Here is a 23,033-nt window from a genome sequence, read left to right on the forward strand (position 1 = left end):
TATGCTTTATTAACTGCTTTGTTAACCTGCCCTGCTACCTGCAAAAGTCAGATTTTTACCCAATCTACAACACATCTTTCTTTAACACATACTGAGAGCTAGTGCCAAAGTGAACAAATTTGATGGGTTGACTCTCAGAAGTAAAAGAAATCACTGTCAGATGGTAATTAATTTGATGCATGATTAAAAGAAATTCTTCATATGACAAACATGACTTCCTTTGTAGAGGAAGTAGAATTAATACTTTGTTGTTTAAGATACGTTTGCAAGAGATTGCATTTAATCAATTCATTGTTTTTCAGATTATATTATGACTTCTTCCATATACATTTTTTTCTTCAATATATGCAAAAACAAAAAAATCCATTCAAGAGATTTTTCCAATAATATCTAGTGTCAAACTAGGTCACAATATATAGTTTTTCAGATATATTGGATTAGAATGCAAATAAACAAACAAAAACCTACCTGTCCTTCACAGTGGCAGGGTGTGGAAAGTTGTACATATTCTTCTTCTCTGCTGTACATTCCCACTGCTTTACATGTATCACCATCCTTGTCATTATTTTCAAATTTTAAATCAGCTAAATTATCAAATAGCTTAAGCAAATGCTTTGTCACCTGTTTAGAGAGATTGTAAACACATTTTCAAGGTAAAGTTAAAGTTTGTTTTATTTTTTGCTCCACTAAAAGCTTCTTAAACAACAACTTGCATTAATATAGCACCTTTAACAGAGTAAAACATCCCAAGTGTTAAGATCCCTAGCTGAGGTTACCACTGGACATACCTGATTGATAGATCCTAACTTTTATTTGTTTGTTTAGATACATGAAGAGGGGCTACTGAACAGAGTCACTGGGGTAAGCTAATGAACTTTTAATGAAAGCATAAAACATTTATTAAACAAGAAAGATAAATTATATTACAATATTCCTTCACCGGCAGGACAGACCCAGCACAGTGGTATACAGTCGGGATGGAGCTGCCCTGGGAGTCCTCAACATCGACTCTGGACCCCATGAAGTCTCATGGCGTCAGGTCAAACATGGGCAAGGAAACCTCCCACTGATCACCACGTACCGCCCTCCCCTCAGCTGATGAATCAGTGCTTCTCCATGTTGAACACCACTTGGAGAAAGCACTGAGGGTGGAAAAGGCTCAGAATGTTCAATGTCCATCATCAAGAGTGGCACCACTTCTGACCAAGCTGGCTGAGTCCTAAATGAGATAGCTGCTAGACTGGGACTGCAGCAGGTGATGAGGGAACCAACAAGAGAGAAAAACATATTTGACCTCATCCTCACAAACCTGCCTGCCGCAGATGCGTCTGTCCATGACGTTATTGGTAGAAGTGACCACCGCACAGTGATTGTAGAGACAAAGTCATGTCTCCAAATTGAGGATCCCCTCCGTCATGTTGTGTGGAGCTACCACCGTGCCAAATGTGATAGGTTTCAAACAGATCTAGCAACTTAAGACTGGGCATCCATGAGGCGCTATGGGCCATCAGCAGCAGCAGAATTGTACTCGAACACAATCTGCAACCACATGGCCTGGCATATTCCACACTCTATCATTACCATCAGCCCTGGTTCAATGAAGAATGCAAGGGGGCATGCCAGGAACAGCACTAGGCTTACCTAAAAATGAGGCATCAACCTGGTGAAGCTATAACATAGGACTACTTGCATATCAAACAGCATAAGCAGCAAGTGATAGACAGGGCTAAGCAATCCCTCAGCCAGCAGGTCAGATCTAAGCTCTGCAGTACTGCCACGTCCAGTCATGAATGGTGGTGGACAATTAAACAACTCATTGGAGGAGGAGGCTCCACAAATATCCCCCTCCTCAATGATGGGGGAGCCCAGCACATCAGTGCAAAAGATAAGGCTGAAACATTTGCTACTATCTTCAGCCAGAAGTACCGAGTGGATGATCCATCTTGGCCTCCCCTGGGGGTCCCCAGCATCACAGATGCCAGTTTTCAACCAATTAAATTCACTCCACGTGCTATCAAGAAACAGCTGAAGGCACTGTAGAGTGCAAAGGCTACGGGCCCTGACAATATTCCGTCAATAGTAATGAATACTTGTGCTCCAGATCTTGCAGCGCCCCAGTACAGCTACAACACTGGCATCTACCTGGCTATGTGGAAAATTGCTCCCGCATGTCCTGTACACAAAAAGCAGGACAAATCCAACCCGGCCAATTACCGCCCCATCAGCCTACTCTCCATCATCAGTGAAATAATGGAAGGAGTCATCAACAGTGCTATCAAGCAGCACTTGCTTAGCAATAACCTGCTCACTGATGCCCAGTTTAGGTTCTGCCAGGGCCATTCAGCTCCTGTCCTCATTACAGCATTGATTCAAACATGGATAAAAGAGCTGAACTCCCGAGGTGAGATGAGAGTGACTGCCCTTGATATCAAGGCTTCATTTGATTGAGTGTGGCATCAAGGAGCCCTAGCAAAACTGAAGTCCAGGAGAATCAGGAGGAAAACTCTCCACTGGTTGGAGTCATACCTAGCACAAAGGAAGATGGTTGTGGTTATTGGAGGACAGTCATCTCAGCTCCAGGACATCACTGCAGGAGTTCCTCAGGGTAGTGTCCTCGGCCCAGCCATCTTCAGCTGCTTCATCAATGACCTTCCTTCCGTCATAAGGTCAGAAGTGGGGATGTTCGATGATGATTGCACAATGTTAAGCACCATTCGCAACTCCTCACATCCTGAAGAAGTCCATGTCCAAATGCAGCAAGATCTGGACAACAGCACTGACAAGTGGCAAGTAATATTCAGGCCACACATATGCCAGACATCTCCAACAAGAGAGAATCTAACCATCGCCCCTTGACGTTCAATGGCAATGTCATTGTTGAATCCCCCACTATCAACATCCTGGGGGTTACCATTGACCAGAAACTGAATTGGACTAGCTGTATAAATACTGTGGCTAAAGAGCAGATCAGAGGCTAGGAATTCTGCGACAAGTAACTCACCTCCTGACTCCCCAAAGCCTCTCCACCATTTACAAGGCACAAGTCAGGAGTGTGATGGAATACTCCCCACCTGCCTGGATGAGTGCAGCTCCCACAACACTCAAGAAGCTTGACACTGTCCAGGGCAAAGTAGCCCGCTTGATTGGCACCACATCCACAAACATTCACTCTCTCCATCACCAACACACAGTAGCAGCAGTGTGTACCATCTACAAGATGCACAGCAGGAATTCACCCAGGCTCTTTAAACAGCACCTTCCCCACACATAACCACTACCATGTAGAAGGACAAGGGCAGCAGGCACATGGGAACACCACCACCTGGACGTCCCCCTCCAAGTCACTCACCATCTTGACTTGGAAATGATATCACTGTTCCTTCACTATTGTTGGGTAAAAATCCTGGAACTCCCTTCCTAGCAGCACTATGGGTGTACCTACACCACATGGACTGCAGCGGTTCAAGAAGGCAGCTCACCACCAGCTTCTCAAGGGCAACTAGGGATGGGCAATAAATGCTGGCCCAACCAGCGATGCCTACATCCCATGAATGAATAATAAAAAAAAGGAACCTGGCAGTACAATTCCACACAGCTGGACAATGGCTGAGAGCCAATGGAGAAGGCTAGTGTGAACAGCTTGTTTCAAGGCTGCAGACAGGTGAAGGAGGACGAGAAGGGGTAGTTTGCCTCTGTCAGAGTGACATAGGGTGTCATTTGTGACTTTGATAAAAGCCATTTTAGTATTGTGGCAGGGGTAAAGCCAAATTGGATGGATTCAAATGTGGAATTCTGCAAAAGATGGACACAAATTTGAGAGGTGACAACAACTTCAAGAACTTTGGAGAGGAAAGGGAGGTTCTTAGCCAAATCCAACTCTAGATCAAGGGGATGTGAAAGTAACATGCTTCCAATTTTGTGTCAGTCGTGTTCAAACTGGAAATAAACAATAGCAATCTGAGTGACTGACTTTTTAATTTCCTATTCCTTGAGGAAATCCCGAGCATCCAATTAACATTAACGGCACTATTGAATCCTACAATCCATGCCGTGAAGTTAAATGTCCAAAATGCTCAAAGTATCCCTGTAAGGGAATGTAAGCTGCACTATAGCCATACTCACTTAGATATAATCATTGTAAAACAAAATTTACACACCAGAAGAAGAAAAGTAAAAAGATAAGCAGACATTTTTAAAAATCCCATACAGAAAGCTGAGAAGGCGTTCTTATCGGGGAGATGGTGACGTCGTAGTAATGTCATCGCACTAGTAATCCAGGGGCCCAGGCTAATGATCTGGGGACAGGGGTTCAAAACCCACCACAGCAGCTAGTGGCATTTAAATTTAATTAACAAATCTGGAATTATAAAATAAGTGAGGCTCAGCAATAGTGACTGTGAAATTATCATCGATTGTGGTAAAAACCCATCTGCTTCACTAATGTCCTTTAGGGAAGGAAATCTGTTGTCTTTACCTGGTCTGGCCTACAAATGACTCTAAACCCACAGGAAGATAGATAACTCCTAAATTCCCTCTGACAGAAATTCACCAAAGACAAATAAATAAAGGGTAAAGAAGAGCTCTCCAATCGTCCATTCAGAGCAGCAAGATCCCAGATTTGATCTCCAGTCTATTTTGAGGAGCAGAATCAGCAGGTTTCCCACTCCTGATCACAATACAGTGAGCTATGTTGAAAATAACTTATAGACATCAGATAAGAACAGGATCAGGACCGAGTGTACGGGCGGGAATTTAGTAGAGTCAGGAAGACTCCGCTGACCTTTAAAAATAGCAGGCGAGACCCGGATACAGAAGTTCTGCTCCCATTTTTGACAGATCCAATTTTTTCGGTTAGGGGAAAGGGAGCAGGGCATGGTTCACACAGGTGGGGAACTTCAACACAGTGTGGCTATTTGAACTCAGTGCTGAGTTCAAATAAACCCCTTTTTGGCTGCTGCAAGGACCTTAACCCGCAGTGTGGCAGGCACATATTGATGCAGTAGATGTGAACACTCTCGAAGGGTGGATAAGGTCTGTATAACTGTCATGATCGGAAGTTTTTCAAATCCCCTGCAGTTTAAACTTTAAAAAACAGATTGCAGCTGTCAGTGAGAGTCTGTGGACTACTTTGATTGACAGGCATAGGTTAGAAAAAAAAAGTAGCATCTATTCATTCAATTTCAGTAGAGCTCTTGTTAACATTTCCCCAAGGGCTGGCATTCTGTCATACTTTGCTGAGTTTCAAAAGCTACAATTATCTGAATAGGGGGTTCTGACTTCACAGTTTTATTGAAACTTTAAATAGTCTATTAAAGGATTAACTGTCTTTAATGCGGGGTCTGAAAAGAAGTTTGTTTGTTTTTATAAGAGATTAACCACTTGAGGAGATTTAAAAGCTGTGAATGGGTTTTATGATGGGAGGTTTTTCACTACCAAGTGTGCAGGAGTTGGATTTGATTGTTAGAAGTTTATTTCTTTTCCACATGGCTCCTGGGGTCTGCCTATGTTGAATACTGGATGCGTGGCTACGATGGAGGTGGCATAGAGTGTATAAGGAGTCATTGGGATGGGTGGGAGGCATGAGTTGACTTTGAGCTGGTATAGAAGGGGTGAGGGCCATAGGGCCTAATAACTTCTAAAACAACTGGGGCAAAGTCCTAGAGAACCAAAGTGGACCTTCTAACCCGCCTGGCTAAGCACTCACTCACACTAGTGGCCACCTATGCTCTGCTTCCAGAGTGGGTGGGCTCAACTCCATCCTGCGCCCGCTGTGCCCCCCCCTCCCTCCCCCCCCAGCCCACGCCCCCCACCCCTGCACCCACCACCCCCGAACAAAAGTTGTCCATTTCAAGTTACTTTCTCCAAGGCGGGTCTGGCGCATCAGCAGCTCTAGGTATCTGCCAAAGTAGCCAAAATATGGCCCTATGACTCTCAAGTAATCAGATTGGTGGCACTCACTGTTCACATATTAATTTTGGCCACTTGCATGAGATACTGCAGGGAAAACTTACCCTAGCAATGAGTGAACACCTTGATGAGGGGATAACATTGGCTAAGAAAGTTAGATGAGACAAAAGGTCAGTAAAACTCTTAATCACCATTATTAAAAAAAACTCAACCTTCTTTTTCATTTACTGTGCATTTTCTAGTGATTCCATTCAATCGATATATTACAAAGTTTAGAAGATTTCACAGGTTGCAGTAAATATTCCATTATGTTTGGCATTATTAGTCATTACCCTAAGTGAATATCATGGCCGGATTTTTATTGCAGCATGAGGTTCGACATGGGTCAGTAACCCACTTGTTCTGTCAGTGGGCTTTGCTGCAGATGTTTAAGTCAGCCACAGCATTATCATTCTGCTTCTGGGTTTCCTGACCAATGACAGAGTATGGGCATGATGATAACCCACAACTATCAATAGAAGGTTCTCAATTTAAGGGACACTAGCAGAGTTCAGAATGGCTGCATCCAACATTACTGTTAAAGGCTGGAGGATGGAAAATAGAAGGAAGACATGGAAAGTCTGCCTCCTCCCCTCCCCCATCACCTATGCTCCCTGACTCACCCCTGAAGATGATCTTGGTGAGGGTCAGAAGGGACATGCTTTTCTCTGCAAATAGGAGGAAGAGGCAAATCATTCAGGTTAAGTGGGTGTGGGTAAGTTTTGGAGGCAGTTAGCAGGAGAAATGTGGTCCTGAGTACATGGATATAGTGCCAGAAAAAGTTTAATAATCTTATTAGGTCAGGATAGCTGAGTGGCATACCACATTCAGGTGCCATGCAACACTCTCTGACTTCCTCAGCATTCTCTTGCACAGCATTCCTCAGAAAAACACATCTTGCAGCTCTACTCATTCCTTTCTCTCAGGGCACTCCAAATCTCCAACTGAATGGCCAGCAAGGACACCGGCACTCATCTTAATACCATCTTGCACCCATGTCCCTCACTGCCACCCTCCACAAATGTCATTCATTCATTTCCACACATTGCACTTCACACACTCAAAACTCTCTGCTTTCTCTCATTGCAGAAAAGGCAGCACAACTCTAGGGAGAGGCAAAGAACCAGGGGTGGACCTGTAATTATCGCCACCCTGACCGCAGTGGAAGAGGATGCCTTGGAGATTGGCAGGGTGGCACAGTCATTGGGCATAGGCAGTGGAGAAATGGTCGGGGGGGGAACATGCCTGCTGATAGAACTAAATCTTACGATGTCACTTGACACATAGAATTCACTCATTCAGAATTGCTGTCACCACTAAACCAAATCTCAAGCAATGCATATCTTTGAACCTTTTCCACTTGTTAGTTCTAATCAATATCTACCATGCAGATGGAGTAGGAGTAGCAGGAGGAGGCCAATAAGTCCTCAGAGAATGAGGAGGCTGCAAAGGGATTATAGATAGGTTAAGTGAGTGAGCAAAGATTTGGCAAATGGAGTATAATACAGGTATAGCAAGTAATTAGGAAAGCTAATGGGATGTGATCACTGATTTCGAGGAGTGTTGAATTCAAGGGTAGGAAGGTCATGCTTCAGTTATACAGAGCACTAGTGAGACAACATCTGGAGTACTGTGTACAGTTTTGGTCTCCTTACATCAGGAAGAATGTAAATGCATTGGAAACAATTCAGAGAAGGTTTCTTGACTAATACCTGGAATGGACAGGTTGTCTTATGAGGAAAGGCCAGACAGGCTAGGCTTGTATCTGCTGGAGTTTAGAAGAATAAGAGGTGACTTGACTGAAACATATAAGATCATCAGGGGACTTGGTGGATATGGAGTTGATGTTTCTTCTTGTGAGAGAATCTAGAACTTGGGATCACTGTTTAAATATAAGGGGTTGCCCATTTAAGCCAGAGATGAGGAGAATTTTTTCTCTCAAAGGGCTGTGAGTCTTTGGAACTCTCTTCCTCAAAAGTCAGTGAAAGCAGTCTTTGAATATTTTTAAGGTAGAGTTAGATAGATTCTTCATAAGAAATGGGGTGAAAGGTTATCGGGGGTAGGCAGGAATGTGGAATTGAGGTTACAATCAGATCAGCCACGCTCTTATTGAATGGCAGAGCAGGTTCGAGGGGCCGAGTGGCCTACTCCTGCTCCTAGTTCATATGTCTATATGTTCATAAGGCTAACACTCTGAGGATACTGACTCATGTACATCCTCCATCTGCACAGAAACAAACATATTGGTGGATACGGCAATGGTAATAGCTAGGATGTTACATGATGAGATGCACATTACATCAGAACATAAGAAATAGATGCAGCAGTAGACCATACAGCCCTCGGCCTGCTCTGCTATTCAATGCATTCTTTGAGGAAGGATGTCACACCTTTGAAGATGTGACAAGCAAAGTGGACAATGGGGATTCTGTAGATGTAGTATATCTGGACATCCAGAAGGCCTTTGATAAGGTGCCGCACAAAAGATTAATACACAAGATAAGATCACACGGAATTAGGGGTAATATATTAGCTTGGATAGAGGATTGGCTAACCAACAGGAAGCTGAGAGTTTGAATAAATGGGTCTTTTTCTGGATGGCAAGCTATAACTAGTGGGGTGCCACAGGGCTCGGTCCTTGGGCCCCAACTATTTAAACTCTATATTAATGACTTGGATTCAGGGATAGAAGGTACTATAGTTAAATTTTCAGATGACACCAAAATAGGCGGGAAAGTAAGTTGCAATGAAGAAATAAGAAATTTACAAATGGATATGGACAGGTTAGGTGAATGGGCCAAAATTAGGCAGATGGAGTTTAACGTGGATAAGTGTGAGGTTATTCATTTTGGTCAAAAGAATAAAAAGGCGACTTATTATTTAAATGGAGAAAAACTTCAGAATGCTTCAGTGCAGAGGGATCTGGGTATCCTTGTGCATGAATCACTGAAAGCTAGTATGCAGGTACAGCAGGTAATACGGAAGGCAAATGGAATTTTGGCAATTATTGCTAAAGGAATAGAGTATAAAAATAGGGAAGTGTTGTTGCAACTGTACAAGGCACTGGTGAGACTGCACCTGGAGTACTGTGCACAGTTTTGGCCCCCTTACTTGAGGAAGGATGTAGTTGCATTGGAGGTGGTTCAGAGGAGGTTCACTAGATTGATTCCAGAGATGCGGGGTTTATCTTATGAGGACAGATTGAGCAGTTTAGGCCTATACTCGCGAGAGTTTAGAAGGATGAGAGGAGATCTAATTGAGGTATATAAGATGCTAAAGGGGATAGACAAAATAGACATGGAGCGGATGTTTCTCCTTGTGGGGCATTCTAGAATGAGAGGCCATAGTTTTAGGCTAAGATGTAGTAGATTTAAATCAGAGATGAGGAGGAATTACTTTTCTCAAAGGGTCATGAATCTGTGGAATTCATTACCTCAGAGTGCAGTGGATGCCGGGACACTGAATAAATTTAAGGAGGAGATAGACAGATTTTTATTTAGTAATGGGTTGGAATGTTATGGGGAGAGGGCAGGAGATTGGAGCCGAGGCCAAAATGAGATCAGCCATGATAGTATTGAATGGAGGGCAGGCTCAAGGGGCTGAATTGCCTACTCCTGCTCTTAGTTCTTATGTTCTTATGTGATCATCACAGATCTTTTGTCTCAACCCCAATTTCCTGCCTGCACCCCATATCCCATGGTTCCCTGAGAGATCAAAATTCTGTCTATCCCAGCCTTAAATATATTCAATGATGGAGCATCCACAACCTTCTGGAGTAGAGAATTCCAAAGGTTCACAACTCTGAGTGAGATCATTTCTCCTTTTTTCAATCCTAAAGATTCGACTCCTTATCCTGAGACTGTGTCCCCATGTTCTAGGTTCCCCAGCCAGGGGAAACAACCTCAGAGAATGTATCCTGTCAAGGCCCTTCAGGGTCTTGTATGCTTCAATTAGATAACCTATAATTCTCCTTATCTCCATAGAGTATAGACCTAATTTATGCAACCTCTTATCACAGCACAACCCTCTCATCTCAGGAACCAATCCAGTAAACTGTACCACCTCCAAGGCAAGTATATCCTTTCTTAGATATGAGGACCAAAACTGCACACAGTACTCTAGGGCCAGAATTTTTTGGATGGTGGGGTCTCGCTTTCTGTCATCCGAAGAGTTGACCTGAGTGCCTCATGGCCGTTTCACACATGAATGAACATTAAGTAGCCGCAGGCAGGACTTCTGCCCCTCATTCAGGAGGACCTTAGAGTGCCTTAGAGTGCTTTTTTCTTATTCATTCCTGGGATGTGGGCTTCGCTGGCTGGGCCAGCATTTATTGCCCATTTCTCGTTGCCCTTGAGAAGGTGGTGGTAAGCTGCAGTCCATGTGGCATAGGTGCACCCACAATGCTGCTAGGAAGGGAGTTCCAGGATTTTAATCCAGCGACAATGAAGGAACGACGATATATTTCCAAGTCAGGATGGTGAGTGATTTGGAGGGGAACTTCCAGATGGTGGTGGTGTTCCCATTTATCTGCTGCCCTTGTCCTTCTAGATGGGGGTGGCTGTGGGTTTGGAAGGTGCTGTCTAAGGAGCCTTGGTGAATTCCTGCAGTGCATCTTGAAGATGGTACACACTGCTGCTACTGTGTGTCGGTGATGGAGGGAGTGGATGTTTGTGGATGTGGTGCCAATCAAGTGGGTTGCTTCGTCCTGGATGGTGTCAAGCTTCTTGGGTATTGTGGGAGCTGCATTCATCCAGGCAAGTGGGGAGTATTCCATCACACTCTTAACTTGTGCCTTATAAATGGTCAACAGGCTTGGGGAGTCAGGAGGTGAGTTACTCATCACATGATTCCTAGTCTCTGACCTGCTCTTGTGGCCACAGTATTTATATGGCTAGTCCAGTTCAGTTTCTGGTCAATGATAACCCCCAGGATTGATAGTGGGGGATTCAGTGATGGTAATGCCATCGAACATCAAGGGGCAATGGTTAGATTCTCTCTTGTTGGAGATGGTCATTGCCTGGCACGTGTGTGGCGTGAATATAACTTGCCACTTGTCAGCCCAAGTCTGGATGTTGTCCAGATCTTGCTGCATTTGGACATGGACTGCTCCAGTATCTGAGGAGTCACGAATGGTGCTGAACATTGTGCAATCATCAGCAAACATCCCCACTTTTAACTTATGATGGAAGGAAGGTCATTGATGAAGCTGCTGAAGATGGCTGAGCTGAGGACACTACCCTGAGGAACTCCTGCACAGATGTCCTGGCGCTGAGTTGACTGACCTCCAACAAACACAATAATCTTACTTTGTGCTAGGTATGACTCCAACCAGTGGAGAGTTTTCCTCCTGATTCCCATTGACTCCAGTTTTGCTCAGGCTTCTTGATGCCACACTCTGTCAAATGCTGCCTTGATGTCAAAGGCAGTCACTGTCACCTCACCTTGGGGGGAATTCAACCCTTTTGTCTATGTTTGAACCAAGGCTGTAATGAGGTCAGGAACTGAGTGGCCCTGGCAAAACCCAAACTGGGCATCAGTGAGCAGGTTATTGCTAAGCAAGTGCCGCTTGATAACACTGTTGATGACCCCTTCAATGACTTTACTGATGATCAGGAGTAGACTGATGGAGTGGTAATTGGTCGGGTTGGATTTGTCCGGCTTTTTGTGTACAGGACATACCTAGGCAATTTTCCACATAGTCAGATAGATGCCAGTGTTGTAGCTGTACAGGAACAGCTTGGCTATGGACGCAGCAAGTTCTGGAGCACAAGTCTTCAGTACTAGTGCCGGAATGTTGTCAGGACCCATAGCCTTTGCAGTGCTTTCTTGATATCATGTGGAGTGAATTTAGTTGGCTGAAGACTGGCACCTCTGATGCTGGGGACCCCCGGAGGTGGCCGAGATGGATCATCCACCCAGCGCTTCTGGCTGAAGGTTATGGCAAATACTTCAGCTTTATCTTTTGCACTGATGTGCTGCACTCCCCCATCCTTGAAGATGGGGATATTTGTGGAGCCTCCTTCTCCAATTAGTTGTTTAATTGTCCACCACCATTCATGACTGGATGTGGCAGGACTGCAGAGTTTAGATCTGATCCTTTTGTTGTGGGTTTGCTTAATTCTGTCTATCACTTGCTGCTTATGCTGTTTGGCATGCAAGTAGTCCTGTGTTGTAGCTTCACCAGGTTGACACCTCATTTTTAGGTATGCCTGATGCTCCTCCTGGAATGCCCTCCTGCACTCTTCATTAAACCAGGGTTGATCCCCTGGCATTGAAGTCCCCCACCCAGGGTACATTTTACACCCTTGCCACCTTTAGTGCTTTCCCCAAATGGTGTTCAACATGGAGGAGCGGGATGTAGTACTCAGCATGAGGTTACCCTGCCAATGTTTGACCTGGTGCTATGAGACTTCATAGGGTCCAGAGTTGATGTTGAGGACTCCCAGGGCAACTCCCTCCTGACTGTATACCACTGTGCTGCCACCTCTGCTTGCAGGGATGGTTATGGTGGTTTCTGGGACATTATCTGTAAGATATCATTCCGTGAGGATGACTATGTCAGGCTGTAGCTTGACTAGTCTGTGAGACAGCTCTCCCAATTTTGTCATGAGCACCCAGATGTTAGTAATGGGGACTTCCCAGGGTCAACAGGGCTGAAATTGCCATTGTCGTTTCATGTGCCTAGGTCGATGCCATGTGATCCGTCCACTTCCATTCCTTTTTGAGACTTTTGAGACTAGTGGTTTGATACAACTTAGCACCGTCTGCTACCACCTCTCCTGGGTGCTGCCACTAGGCCATTGGTCCTGGTCCTTTTGAGATGTAACCCATCTGGCCTATACAGGCTCCACCTCCCCAGATTCAGTGCCAGGGATCTAAAGTCCTCCCTCTTGTACCACTATGCACCCACACATTCATATTTTTTTAAACATGCAACCTGAATTTTAAAGCCAATTTGAAATGTGGCTTAATCAAGTCCCAGTGCTTGTTAACAGGCAGGCCTGACTCTGCCGCTAAATTCAAAACGTTTCCTCACTCTCCCACATTGAGCTCATGTGTAGGGTTGTCTCTATAGATATTAATCTGTCTCCTAACCTTATGACACTGCTACAGTGCCCACACTAAGGGTGGAATCTTCTGCTTTCTTTGGTGGTGAGCTTGGAGGCAGGAAGGGCACCTGAATCCTGCTGCCTTCCTGACTCTGTCTGAATTAAGTTCTGGGCGAGAAGGCCCATGGTCAACCTTCCCACCCTGCTGCCAATTGAGGCACTTAAATGACCATTTAATGGTCACTAAAAGGATCCTGAGCCCTGGTGAATGGTGGGACCATGGAGCTGATTTTACCAGCAGCAGCCAATTAAGAAATCGCCATTGGAACCGTTGACTAATTGCCAGCTCCATGTTGAGGCATGGCGATCTTGTCAATGGGCCGGGGCCAGACAGGCAGGCCCCAGTGATCAGAGGAGTGAACCCTCCAGCAGTGGCGTGGGCCATGGAGTGTCCAGAAAGGAAGGACCCCCTCAGGGAGCCTTGATGTGCCTGTTGGTCTCCCCGCATGGCAGGGGAGCTATGCCAGTGCCAGTAAAATCCTGCTGGCATGGTAAAATGCCCATTCGTTGGCCAATTAATTGATTTGATCGGAAGCCCTTCTCTCGTTGGGGTGACAGTCCCAGAACGTGTGAACCATGGCAGCTTCCGGGATATCTTGCACAAACATGAATTTTGACCTTCCAGTGGTCACATATGAGTTGAACACTGAGGGAGTGGAATCCCTTCCAAATTAGTGCTCCAATTTTATCCGAAGGTATCTCAATTGCCACATTTGGGCAGTCAATGGCTTGCTGTATCTGTGGGAATCCAGCCACGGCAGCTAATCCAAGAACCCATTGAGTCTGACTGGCCTCATCAGTGTCAAAGTGGATGTAAGCAGCTGCCTTGGAAAACATGACATCAGTGACAAAGGAACTACAGTTGTAGGCAGCAGATTGTGAAATCCTGGAGATATCACCAGCAGATCCTGGGAAGGAACCAGAGGCAAAGAAATTCAGGTCCATGTTGGCCGTAATGGCCACTGGCAATGCATACCCACCTGGCCCTCTTGGAAGGAGGTCGTGTTCCAGGAGGCTGCAGATCACAGCAAAAGGCCTGCTGCAATAGCCTCAGCCTCCTGGGCACTGTTGTTTCTTTATATTGAGGAAGCTGATCCTCAGAACAAGTCTTTGAGCACAAGGTTTTAGACACAGGTGAGCCAGCTTCTATGTAATTAAACTACTTAAAGCCTCTCCAACCTGTTGGTTTCATTGATCATTGAGTCCGGGCTGTATGCTCACCTTGTTGACCCTGGCGAGTTCCATGCCTCTAGGGAAAACAGTTCACTGGCTGTTAAAGCCAGAATTCAGTCTGAATTAAATATTTAAATTATTTAAATATTTAATGACTGACCTGACAGCTCCTTGGAGGCTTTCCTGCTTGTCTCTAAATATGCCTCTGTTAAACCCAGAAGTGGGTGGGATCATGTTGGGTTTCTGACACATGGCACTTTTCAGGGTTTTAACCCCCACCCACATCTGAACCTGCCTGCCCCCATTTTGGCCGTTAAAATTCTGCCCCATACTTCAATTAACTGGCAAGCATGTTGATTGTCCAATATCTAGTTAAACAATAGTGTGAGGATCTTCTGGAGCAGTGAGCAGCTTTCCAGCTGTCTGAGCCAGAAGCTCCCAGTTCGAGTCCCACTCCAGGATTTAATGGCCATAGAAGGTGTGTCCATAATGCAGCCAAACATGTTAATCATCAACATTAAAATCCTTCCCACACACCAATGGCAGGCAGTAAGAGCAGGAGAGACTCCTGGTCAATCATGCTTGATGTGGAAGGGTGCCCTTCAAGCTATTGCCTTTGGTTTCAGGCTAGCAACCTGTTCCAGGAAAAACACACTATGGAAAACAGATGTAAGCATGTGCTTAGTCTGCCTCAATGTGCCTCAAGTTGTAGGAGGTCTAATAATGTGAGCCAGAAATCATCACAATGGACCCCTTGCTGTGTATACTAAATATCATGATCTCACACACATCACCAAGTCCCTTCTTTTGTCTTTTCATGAAGTGGACTAAGATGTGCCCTCTTAAGAAGGGGCTCCTTATCAACCAACAAACTAGCCTATTTATATTAATGAATAGGGACAGTTTTCTTGTGAGGTACATACATTACTTGCTGTTCTTCATAACTATGTATCCCTGCCACCAACACAAGCTCAACCCACTTGCTACTTAATTATCCTGTAGCTAACTTACACTGGCCTTCTTCAGCTATAGGTTGTATGCATTCACAATTATGGTGTGAGTCTCACAGGTCCCTGACTAACTAGAGATTGAGATCTCTCCAGGTCACTTCCTGCTTCAAGTGAGTCATAGAGAGAAAGGGGAAGAGGAAGAATGCAAAAAAAAACTATCCATTGACCCCTGTGGGTCCAGTGAGCCACAGTTGCAATTTTGCAAGAAAAGCCACTCCTGATGCAGATGGGAACTTGCTGTACCTGTGCTAGATGTTGCCAGGTGTGTTTAATGTTTCTATCATTATGGCATCAAACATCTAGGACCAAGCATTAATGAACTGCATTGTGTCAAATCTAATACAGCCTAAGTTAATAGCCTATAATAATTTCAATCACTGGTCCATCTGATGTTTTACCCTGGAACCATCCTTATTAACAATCAAAATTATGGACAAAATATGGCATAAGTGCAAAATTATATCAAATATTTAAATTACTGTGGGGGCAATCTAATGTTTTTTATTGAAAAGGGATGTGCTTCTTCAGAAAGCTACTTAGTTGTTTGGCACAAGTGCCCCAATGGTTAATGCTTAAGTGAAATGTCTCACATACTGGGAGATCTTGATTTGAACCCTAGCCTTGGCTGAAATTTGTACTCATTATTTTCCACACTACAAGTCACCAATCTCAAACACAGTGGCAACCAGTGTCAAAGTCCCTAGCTGACAGAAAAATGGGGAAAAAACAGCATGAATTCTGCTCAAATTGTATTTTTTTTATCCTCTAGAATAAGCAGACTATTTAATTTTCAACTGTGATCATAAGATTAGATGGCTAGTACAAAATCAACAAGACACCCCTAGCAAGAAATTAGAAGAAATCTCCCCTTCACGCACTCTCATCAGAAGTCTTTCATAATATTGATTAACTGTTAAAAGAATTGGATTATTTTATAGTTAAAAAAGGGTAAAGAGGCAACAAAGATGTGTAGTCACAGATGATGAAATCTATCATTTAGTACATTTTCCTAATGCTGTTCATGCCTTATTTGGACATTGTCATTCTGTAATATGCAGAAATTCCTGCCTTAAGCTACTCACTCAATTTGTACAGCTACATAAATCCACAACCTCAGATGTCAAACATCATAACCCAATCCTTAAGCTTAACCACCATTATTGTACTGCTTCCCTGTGAAGTTAATCAGGCACATTTTTTTTTCATTTCTCCTCCCCTTCATTATGATTGAACTATCAGTATCAACCACCAATCCCTGCTTCAGGCATCTTGCTGCTTCCATTGCCTGCTTACTGCAAACCTGTTCTCAGCCACCACCACTTCCCAGTTCAACCATTTTGGCCATCATTGTTATCCTGCCCATCTCCCTGGCCGTTTTCCTCCTGGTAATGTTTCTGTCCTAAACTCTTTCTCACCATCTCCATCTATATCATTGTTCACCTAGTTCTCACCTGAACCTAAGACTCTTCATTCACACTGGTGATCTCTGTCACTCAGAAAAATGTATTCACAGAAGTTTGCACTGAAGGCCTATTCTGACACCATTCCCTAGGACAGCTATTCTCACATGCAAAAACCTTTTCTCAAGACTGGGTAATGGCCTTTACTTCATTTCCAAGTGAAGAAAATATACCTTTAAATATGAAATCATATGAGGAAAATATATTGAGATATTTTAAAAACTTATCAATGTCAAACTCAATATGAATATAGTGTCTATGAAGATCACTTTGGATGAAGTTTCTGTTCAGTATATCTGTTTGAAGTTCTACTTGTAACTGTTGCCTCACTGCAATGTAAAACAGCCTAATAACTAATAATTACCATTCGTAGTGTACTATCACTGTTTAGACAATACTTGCACTGCAGCTACTAACTACTTTCTGCATCTTGCCTTCACTACTAACTATCCCTGCAACAGTAATAATTTCCTGAACACAGACCCCTATGAACTTATGCCAGTTATTCCCAAGCTACCATGGTCCACATTGATCTCAGAGGAAAACCCAATAATTTATCTGAGCCACAGGCAATGGCGATAAGGAATGGCTTATTCAGCAAATGAAATAGAATGTTTAAGTTTTATCAGGGTGAGGTGCAAGTGTTGTGTGATGAATTGAACACAAGTTAGTTACACAAGGTCCCCGTGACAGTGTCAACAATGTAGCTTTTTCAAATGAGTAAGTTTCTCTGGAACCTCTGAAGACACTTGGCTAAGCCAAATAAGTTCTGTAATTTATGAGAAACAGGCACTACAAAGAAAGTCATTTATAACAGTTTGGTATAGAGCATGTGGACTATTTTATTTTCTATACCAAGAAGCTAGATTAACTTAATTACTGTAAAAATTTGTTTCTTTTATTCTTTCAAGGGATGTGAGTGTTGCTGGCAAGGCCAGCATTTGTTGTCCATCCCTAATTTCCCTTGAGAAGGTGATGGTGTTCGCTACGACTTGTTACAGAATCACAGAATTGTTAAGGTGCAGAAGGAGGCCATTAAGCCCATTGTGTCGGCACCGGCTCTCTGAGCATCATGACTTAGTGTCATTCTCTTGCCTTTTCCCTGTGCCCCTGCACATTATTTCTATTCAAATAATCATCTAATGCCCTCTCGAATGCCTTGATTGAAACTGCCTCCACCACACTTTCAGGTAGTGCATTCCAGACCTGAACAACTTACTAAGCAGAATCTTGCCCTCGGATGGCGTGTGGGCCCCATCGGCTTGGCGGCGGGTGGCCAGCCAACCCCCGCCACTGAAAGGGGCCCACCGCCATTTTGAGTGGGCAGACCAATTAAGGCCCGCCCAGCAGCATCCCCGACGGGAAGCACTATGCAATTCCTGTTCTGGGAGGGAGGGAATCCCCAGCTGTCAAAGTGTGCTCTTTCATGCATGCACGCGAAAGAGCACACTTCTCCCTGAGAAAAAGTCCTGTCTCAGGTAGAGTAGCGACAGTGGAAAAAAACTGTAAAAATAGAAACAATAAAAAATTATTAACCTGGCCCCCTCTTGTGACAATGTCACACGAGATGGGACATGTTAATAAAGAACACATAACCTTTATTAATTTTTTACAAAACGAACATGAAACTTCATCCTGCCAGTGGATGAAGTTTCACGATTAATCTGGAGCCCGCTGGGGCTCTTGGCCTGCCCACCAGCCTTAAGGTTGGACAGGCAGGTCTTTAAGTACTTTAATTATCCTGTCAATGGCCTCAATTGGCCATTGACAGGTCGGCGGGTGAACAGCTGATTTCACTGTCCACCCACCTTCCTAAAAATTTAAATGGACCGGGATGACATCGGGGATTCCTCCTGCTGTCATCCCGCGTCATTTTCCCCTCAGCGACTGGGCCCCGCCCCCAAATCGCCGAGGGGAAAATCTTGGCCACTGTGTGAAAAAGCTTTTTCTCACATCACATTTGCTTCTTTTGCAAATCACTTTAAATCTGTGCCTTCTCGTTCTCGAACCTTTTATGAGTGGGAACAGTTTCTCCCTATCCACTCTATTCAGCCTCCTCATGATTTTGAACACTTCTATAAATCTCCCCTTAGCTTTCACCTCTCCAAGGAGGACTCCCAACCTTTCCAATCTATCTTCATAACTACTAAAGTTTCTCATCTCTGGAACCATTCTTGTAAACATCTTCTGCACTCACTCCAATAAGTTCACATCCTCATTATTGTGTGATGCCCAGGACTATACACAATACTCCAACTGAGATCTAACTAGTGCCTTATATAAGCTCAGCATAGCCTCCTTGCTCATGCACTCTATTCCCCTAAATAAAACATGGAATACTGTATGCTCTATTAGTTGCTCTCTCCACCTGTCCTGCCATCCTCAATGATCAATGCACATATACACCCAGGTCCCTCTGCTCCTGCACCCCCTTAAGAATTGTACACCTTATTTCATATTGTCTCTCCATATTCTTCATACCAAAATAAATCACCTCACACTTCTCCACATTGAACTTCATCTGCCACTCTCTGTCCACTCCACTAATTTGTCTATGTCCTTTTGAAGTTCTACACTATCCTCCTCATAGTTTACAATGCTTCCAAGTTTTGTGTCATCTGCAAACTTTGAAACTGTCCCCTGCACACCAAGATCTAGATCATTAAATGTGCAACTTACCTTTTACATAACTGTTTAATAAGTCTGTTAAACCCTAAAAACAAGGTCTAGTGCATTAGTGTACTCTGCCACCTTCCAAACAGAAGGGCCCTGCGAATGCATGTGTTAGGTCTGGAGGGCGAATTGATAAAACAATAAGTTCTCTGTTCATGTACCAGGCACATTGTGAATTTTTACCTCAGAATGTAAGGAATCAGTGCTCACTTACAAAACTAATCTGAATACAGAAGGCATTAAGCTTGGTCAAGATCCTGGAACTCCCTCCCTAACAGCACTGTGGGTGTTTCTAAACCACAGGGACTGCAGCGGTTCAAGAAGGCAGCTCACCATCACATTCTTCAGGGCAATTAGGGATGGGCAATAAATGCTGGCCTAGCCAGCGACATCTGCAGTCCATAAACAAATTTTTAAAAAATGAATATCTGGAGAAAATAGGGGAGGTAATGGCGTAGTAGTATTGTCGCTGGACTAGTAGCTGAACTAGAGACCCAGGGTAATGCTCTGAGAACCAAAATTCAAATTCCACCACAGCAGATGGTGGAATTTGAGTTCAATAAAAATCTGGAATTAAAAGTCTAATGATGACTATGAATCATTGTCAATTGTTGTAAAAATCCATCTGGTTCACTAATGCCCTTCAGGGAAGGAAATCTGCTGTCCTTACCTGGTCTGGTCTACATGTGACTCCAGACCCACAGTAATGTGGTTGACTCTTAAATGCCCTCTGAACAATGGCAATAAATGCTTGCCTACCCAGCGATGCCCACATCCCATGAACGAATACATTTTTTAAAAAAGGACAAAAGGTAATCCCAAAACTTAAGTCTTATACTTCACAAGATTAACCCTAATTAGGACTTTATTTTTTCTTATGCTGCTTCAGTGAAGGAAAAGATACCATATCCAGTTGAAGGTTCCAGAAATGTGAATGACTACTGACCTAATTTCTGCTAGGCATCCAAAAACTTAAATTTGTATACCACTTTTAATGTAATAAAACATCCCAAGGAGTTTCACAGGGGCATTATAAAACCAATTATGACACCCAGCCACATAAGGAGATATTAGGTCAGATGATCAAAAGCTTGGTCTAAGAGATAGGTTTTAAGGAGTGTCTTAAAGGAGGAAAGTGAGGTAGAGAAGCAGAGAGCCATAGGGAGGATATTCCAGAGCTTTGGGCCTAGACAACTGAAGGTGCAGCCAAAAAATCATTCCACAGCTAGATCATATGCAAGAGTCAGGAAATGACCAATTTGTTCCAAAGCAAAATTGCAAACCAGATAGACTTCTTTTTCAATTGAGAAGTTGCACCAGCTTCTGATTCAATGTAATTTATATCATTAAACTAGCTGCTAAAGACATACATAGTTCTCGGAGCTAATGCAGTTGATTGTCTTTAATCAAATAAATATTTGGCTTGAATATGGATGATCAGATTAAGTTTAAACATCCCTACAACAGGAATTCTTTAGTGGATATGAACATACGAATTAGGAGCAGGAGTAGACACTCAGCCCCTCAAGCCTGCCCTGCCATTCAATAAGATCATGGCTAATCTAATCGTAACCTCCTGCCTACCCCCAATAACCTTTCACCCCTTTGTTTATCAAGAAACTATCTACCTCTGCCTTCAGAGACTTTGCTTCCATTGCCTTTGAGGAAGAGAGTTCTGAAAACTCACTACCCTCTGAGAGAAAAAAAAGTCCTCATTTCTGTCTTAAATGGGCGACCCCTTATTTTTAAACAGTATGCTCAGAGGGCACTAGGAGAAGGCTCTTGGGAGCATCTGGGAGGGATGATCTTAGAGACTGGTTGTTTTGGAGGTAGTTCTAGTTTTAGGAAACATTAGGATTAAAGGCATTAAAAACATTAAAGAGAATTCAGTACAAAAACAGAATTACCTGGAAAAACTCAGCAAGTCTGGGAGCATCGGCGGAGAAGAAAAGAGTTGATGTTTTGAGTCCTCATGACCCTTCAACAGAACTGAGTGAATATTAGGAGAGTGATGAAATATAGGCTGGTTTAAGGTGGGGGGTGTGGGGGAACAGAAGTGGGGGGGGTGGTGTGGTTGTAGGGACAAGCAAGCAGTGATAGGAGCAGATAATCAAAAGATGTCACAGACAAAGGAACAAAGAAGTGTTGAAGATGGTGATATTATCTAAACGAATGTGCTAATTAAGAATGAATGGCAGGGCATTCAAGGTACACCTCTAGTGGGGGTGGGATGGAAAGACTAGCAGGGCATACAAGATTTAAAAATAATGGAAATAGGTGGGAAAAGAAAAATCTATATAAATTATTGGAAAAAACAAAAGGAAGGGGGAAGAAACGGAAAGGGGGTGGGGATGGAGGAGGGAGTTCAAGATCTAAAGTTGTTGAAATCAATATTCAGTCCGAAAGGCTGTAAAGTGCCTAGTCGGAAGATGAGGTGCTGTTCCTCCAGTTTGCGTTGGGCTTCACTGGAATAATGCAGCAAGCCAAGGACAGACATGTGGGCAAGAGAGCAGGGTGGAGTGTTAAAATGGCAAGCGACAGGGAGGTTTGGGTCTTTCTTGAGGACAGACTGCAGGTGTTCTGCAAAGCGGTCGCCCAGTTTACGTTTGGTCTCTCCAATGTAGAGGAGACCACATTGGGAGCAACGAATGCAGTAGACTAAGTTGGGGGAAATGCAAGTGAAATGCAGCTTCACTTGAAAGGAGTGTTGGGGCCCTTGGACGGTGAGGAGAGTGGAAGTGAAGGGGCAGGTGTTGCATGTTTTGCGTGGGCATGGGGAGGTGACATAGGTGGGGGTTGAGAAGTAGGGGGTGATGGAGGAGTGGATCAGGGTGTCCCGGAGGGAACGATCTCTATGGAATGCCACCAGGGGGGGTGAAGGGAAGATGTGTTTGGTGGTGGCATCATGCTGGAGTTGGCGGAAATGGTGGAGGATGATCCTTTGAATGCGGAGGCTGGTGGGGTGATAAGTGAGGACAAGGGGGACCCTATCATGTTTCTGGGAGGGAGGAGAAGGCGTGAGGGCGGATGAGCAGGAGATGGGCCGGACACGGTTGAGGGCCCTGTCAACGACCGTGGGTGGAAAACCTCAGTTAAGGAAGAAAGAGGACATGTCAGAGGAACTGTTTTTGAAGGTAGCATCATCAAAATAGATGCGACGGATGCGAAGGAACTGAGAGAATGGGATGGAGTCCTTACAGGAAGTGGGGTGTGAGGAACTGTAGTCAAAGTAGCTGTGGGAGTTGGTAGGCTTGTAATGGATATTGGTGGACAGTCTATCACCAGAAATTGAGACAGAGAGGTCAAGGATGGGAAGGGAAGTGTCAGAGATGGACCATGTGAAAATGATGGAGGGGTGGATTGGAAACAAAATTAATAAATTTTTCCAAGAGCATGAAGCAGCACCGAAGTAATCATCGATGTACCAGAGAAAGAGTTGTGGACGGGGGCCGGAGTAGGACTGGAACAAGGAATGTTCCACATACCCCATAAAGAGATAGGCATAGCTGGGGCCCATGCGGGTACCCATAGCCACACCTTTTATTTGGAGGAAGTGAGAGGAGTTGAAGGAGAAATTGTTCAGTGTGAGAACAAGTTCAGCCAGACGGAGGAGAGTAGTGATGGATGGGAATTGTTCGGGCCTCTGTTCGAGGAAGAAGCTA

The 23,033-nt window shown here is 44.1% G+C and overlaps 1 protein-coding gene across 1 annotated transcript in view; it reads right to left on the bottom strand.

Moving 5' to 3' along the window:
• The window catches only part of dnah9l (dynein, axonemal, heavy polypeptide 9 like), a 393,205-nt gene that overhangs the window by 353,973 nt on the left and 16,199 nt on the right, over nt 1-23,033 (bottom strand). Inside the window, exon 9 of the mRNA XM_041200867.1 lies at nt 469-621. Coding sequence (XP_041056801.1) covers nt 469-621 — 153 coding nt within the window. The remainder of the gene's footprint in view (nt 1-468; nt 622-23,033) is intronic.

Source organism: Carcharodon carcharias, chromosome 12 (genome assembly GCF_017639515.1).
Source record: "Carcharodon carcharias isolate sCarCar2 chromosome 12, sCarCar2.pri, whole genome shotgun sequence".
In the NCBI taxonomy this organism is placed as follows: domain Eukaryota; kingdom Metazoa; phylum Chordata; class Chondrichthyes; order Lamniformes; family Lamnidae; genus Carcharodon; species Carcharodon carcharias.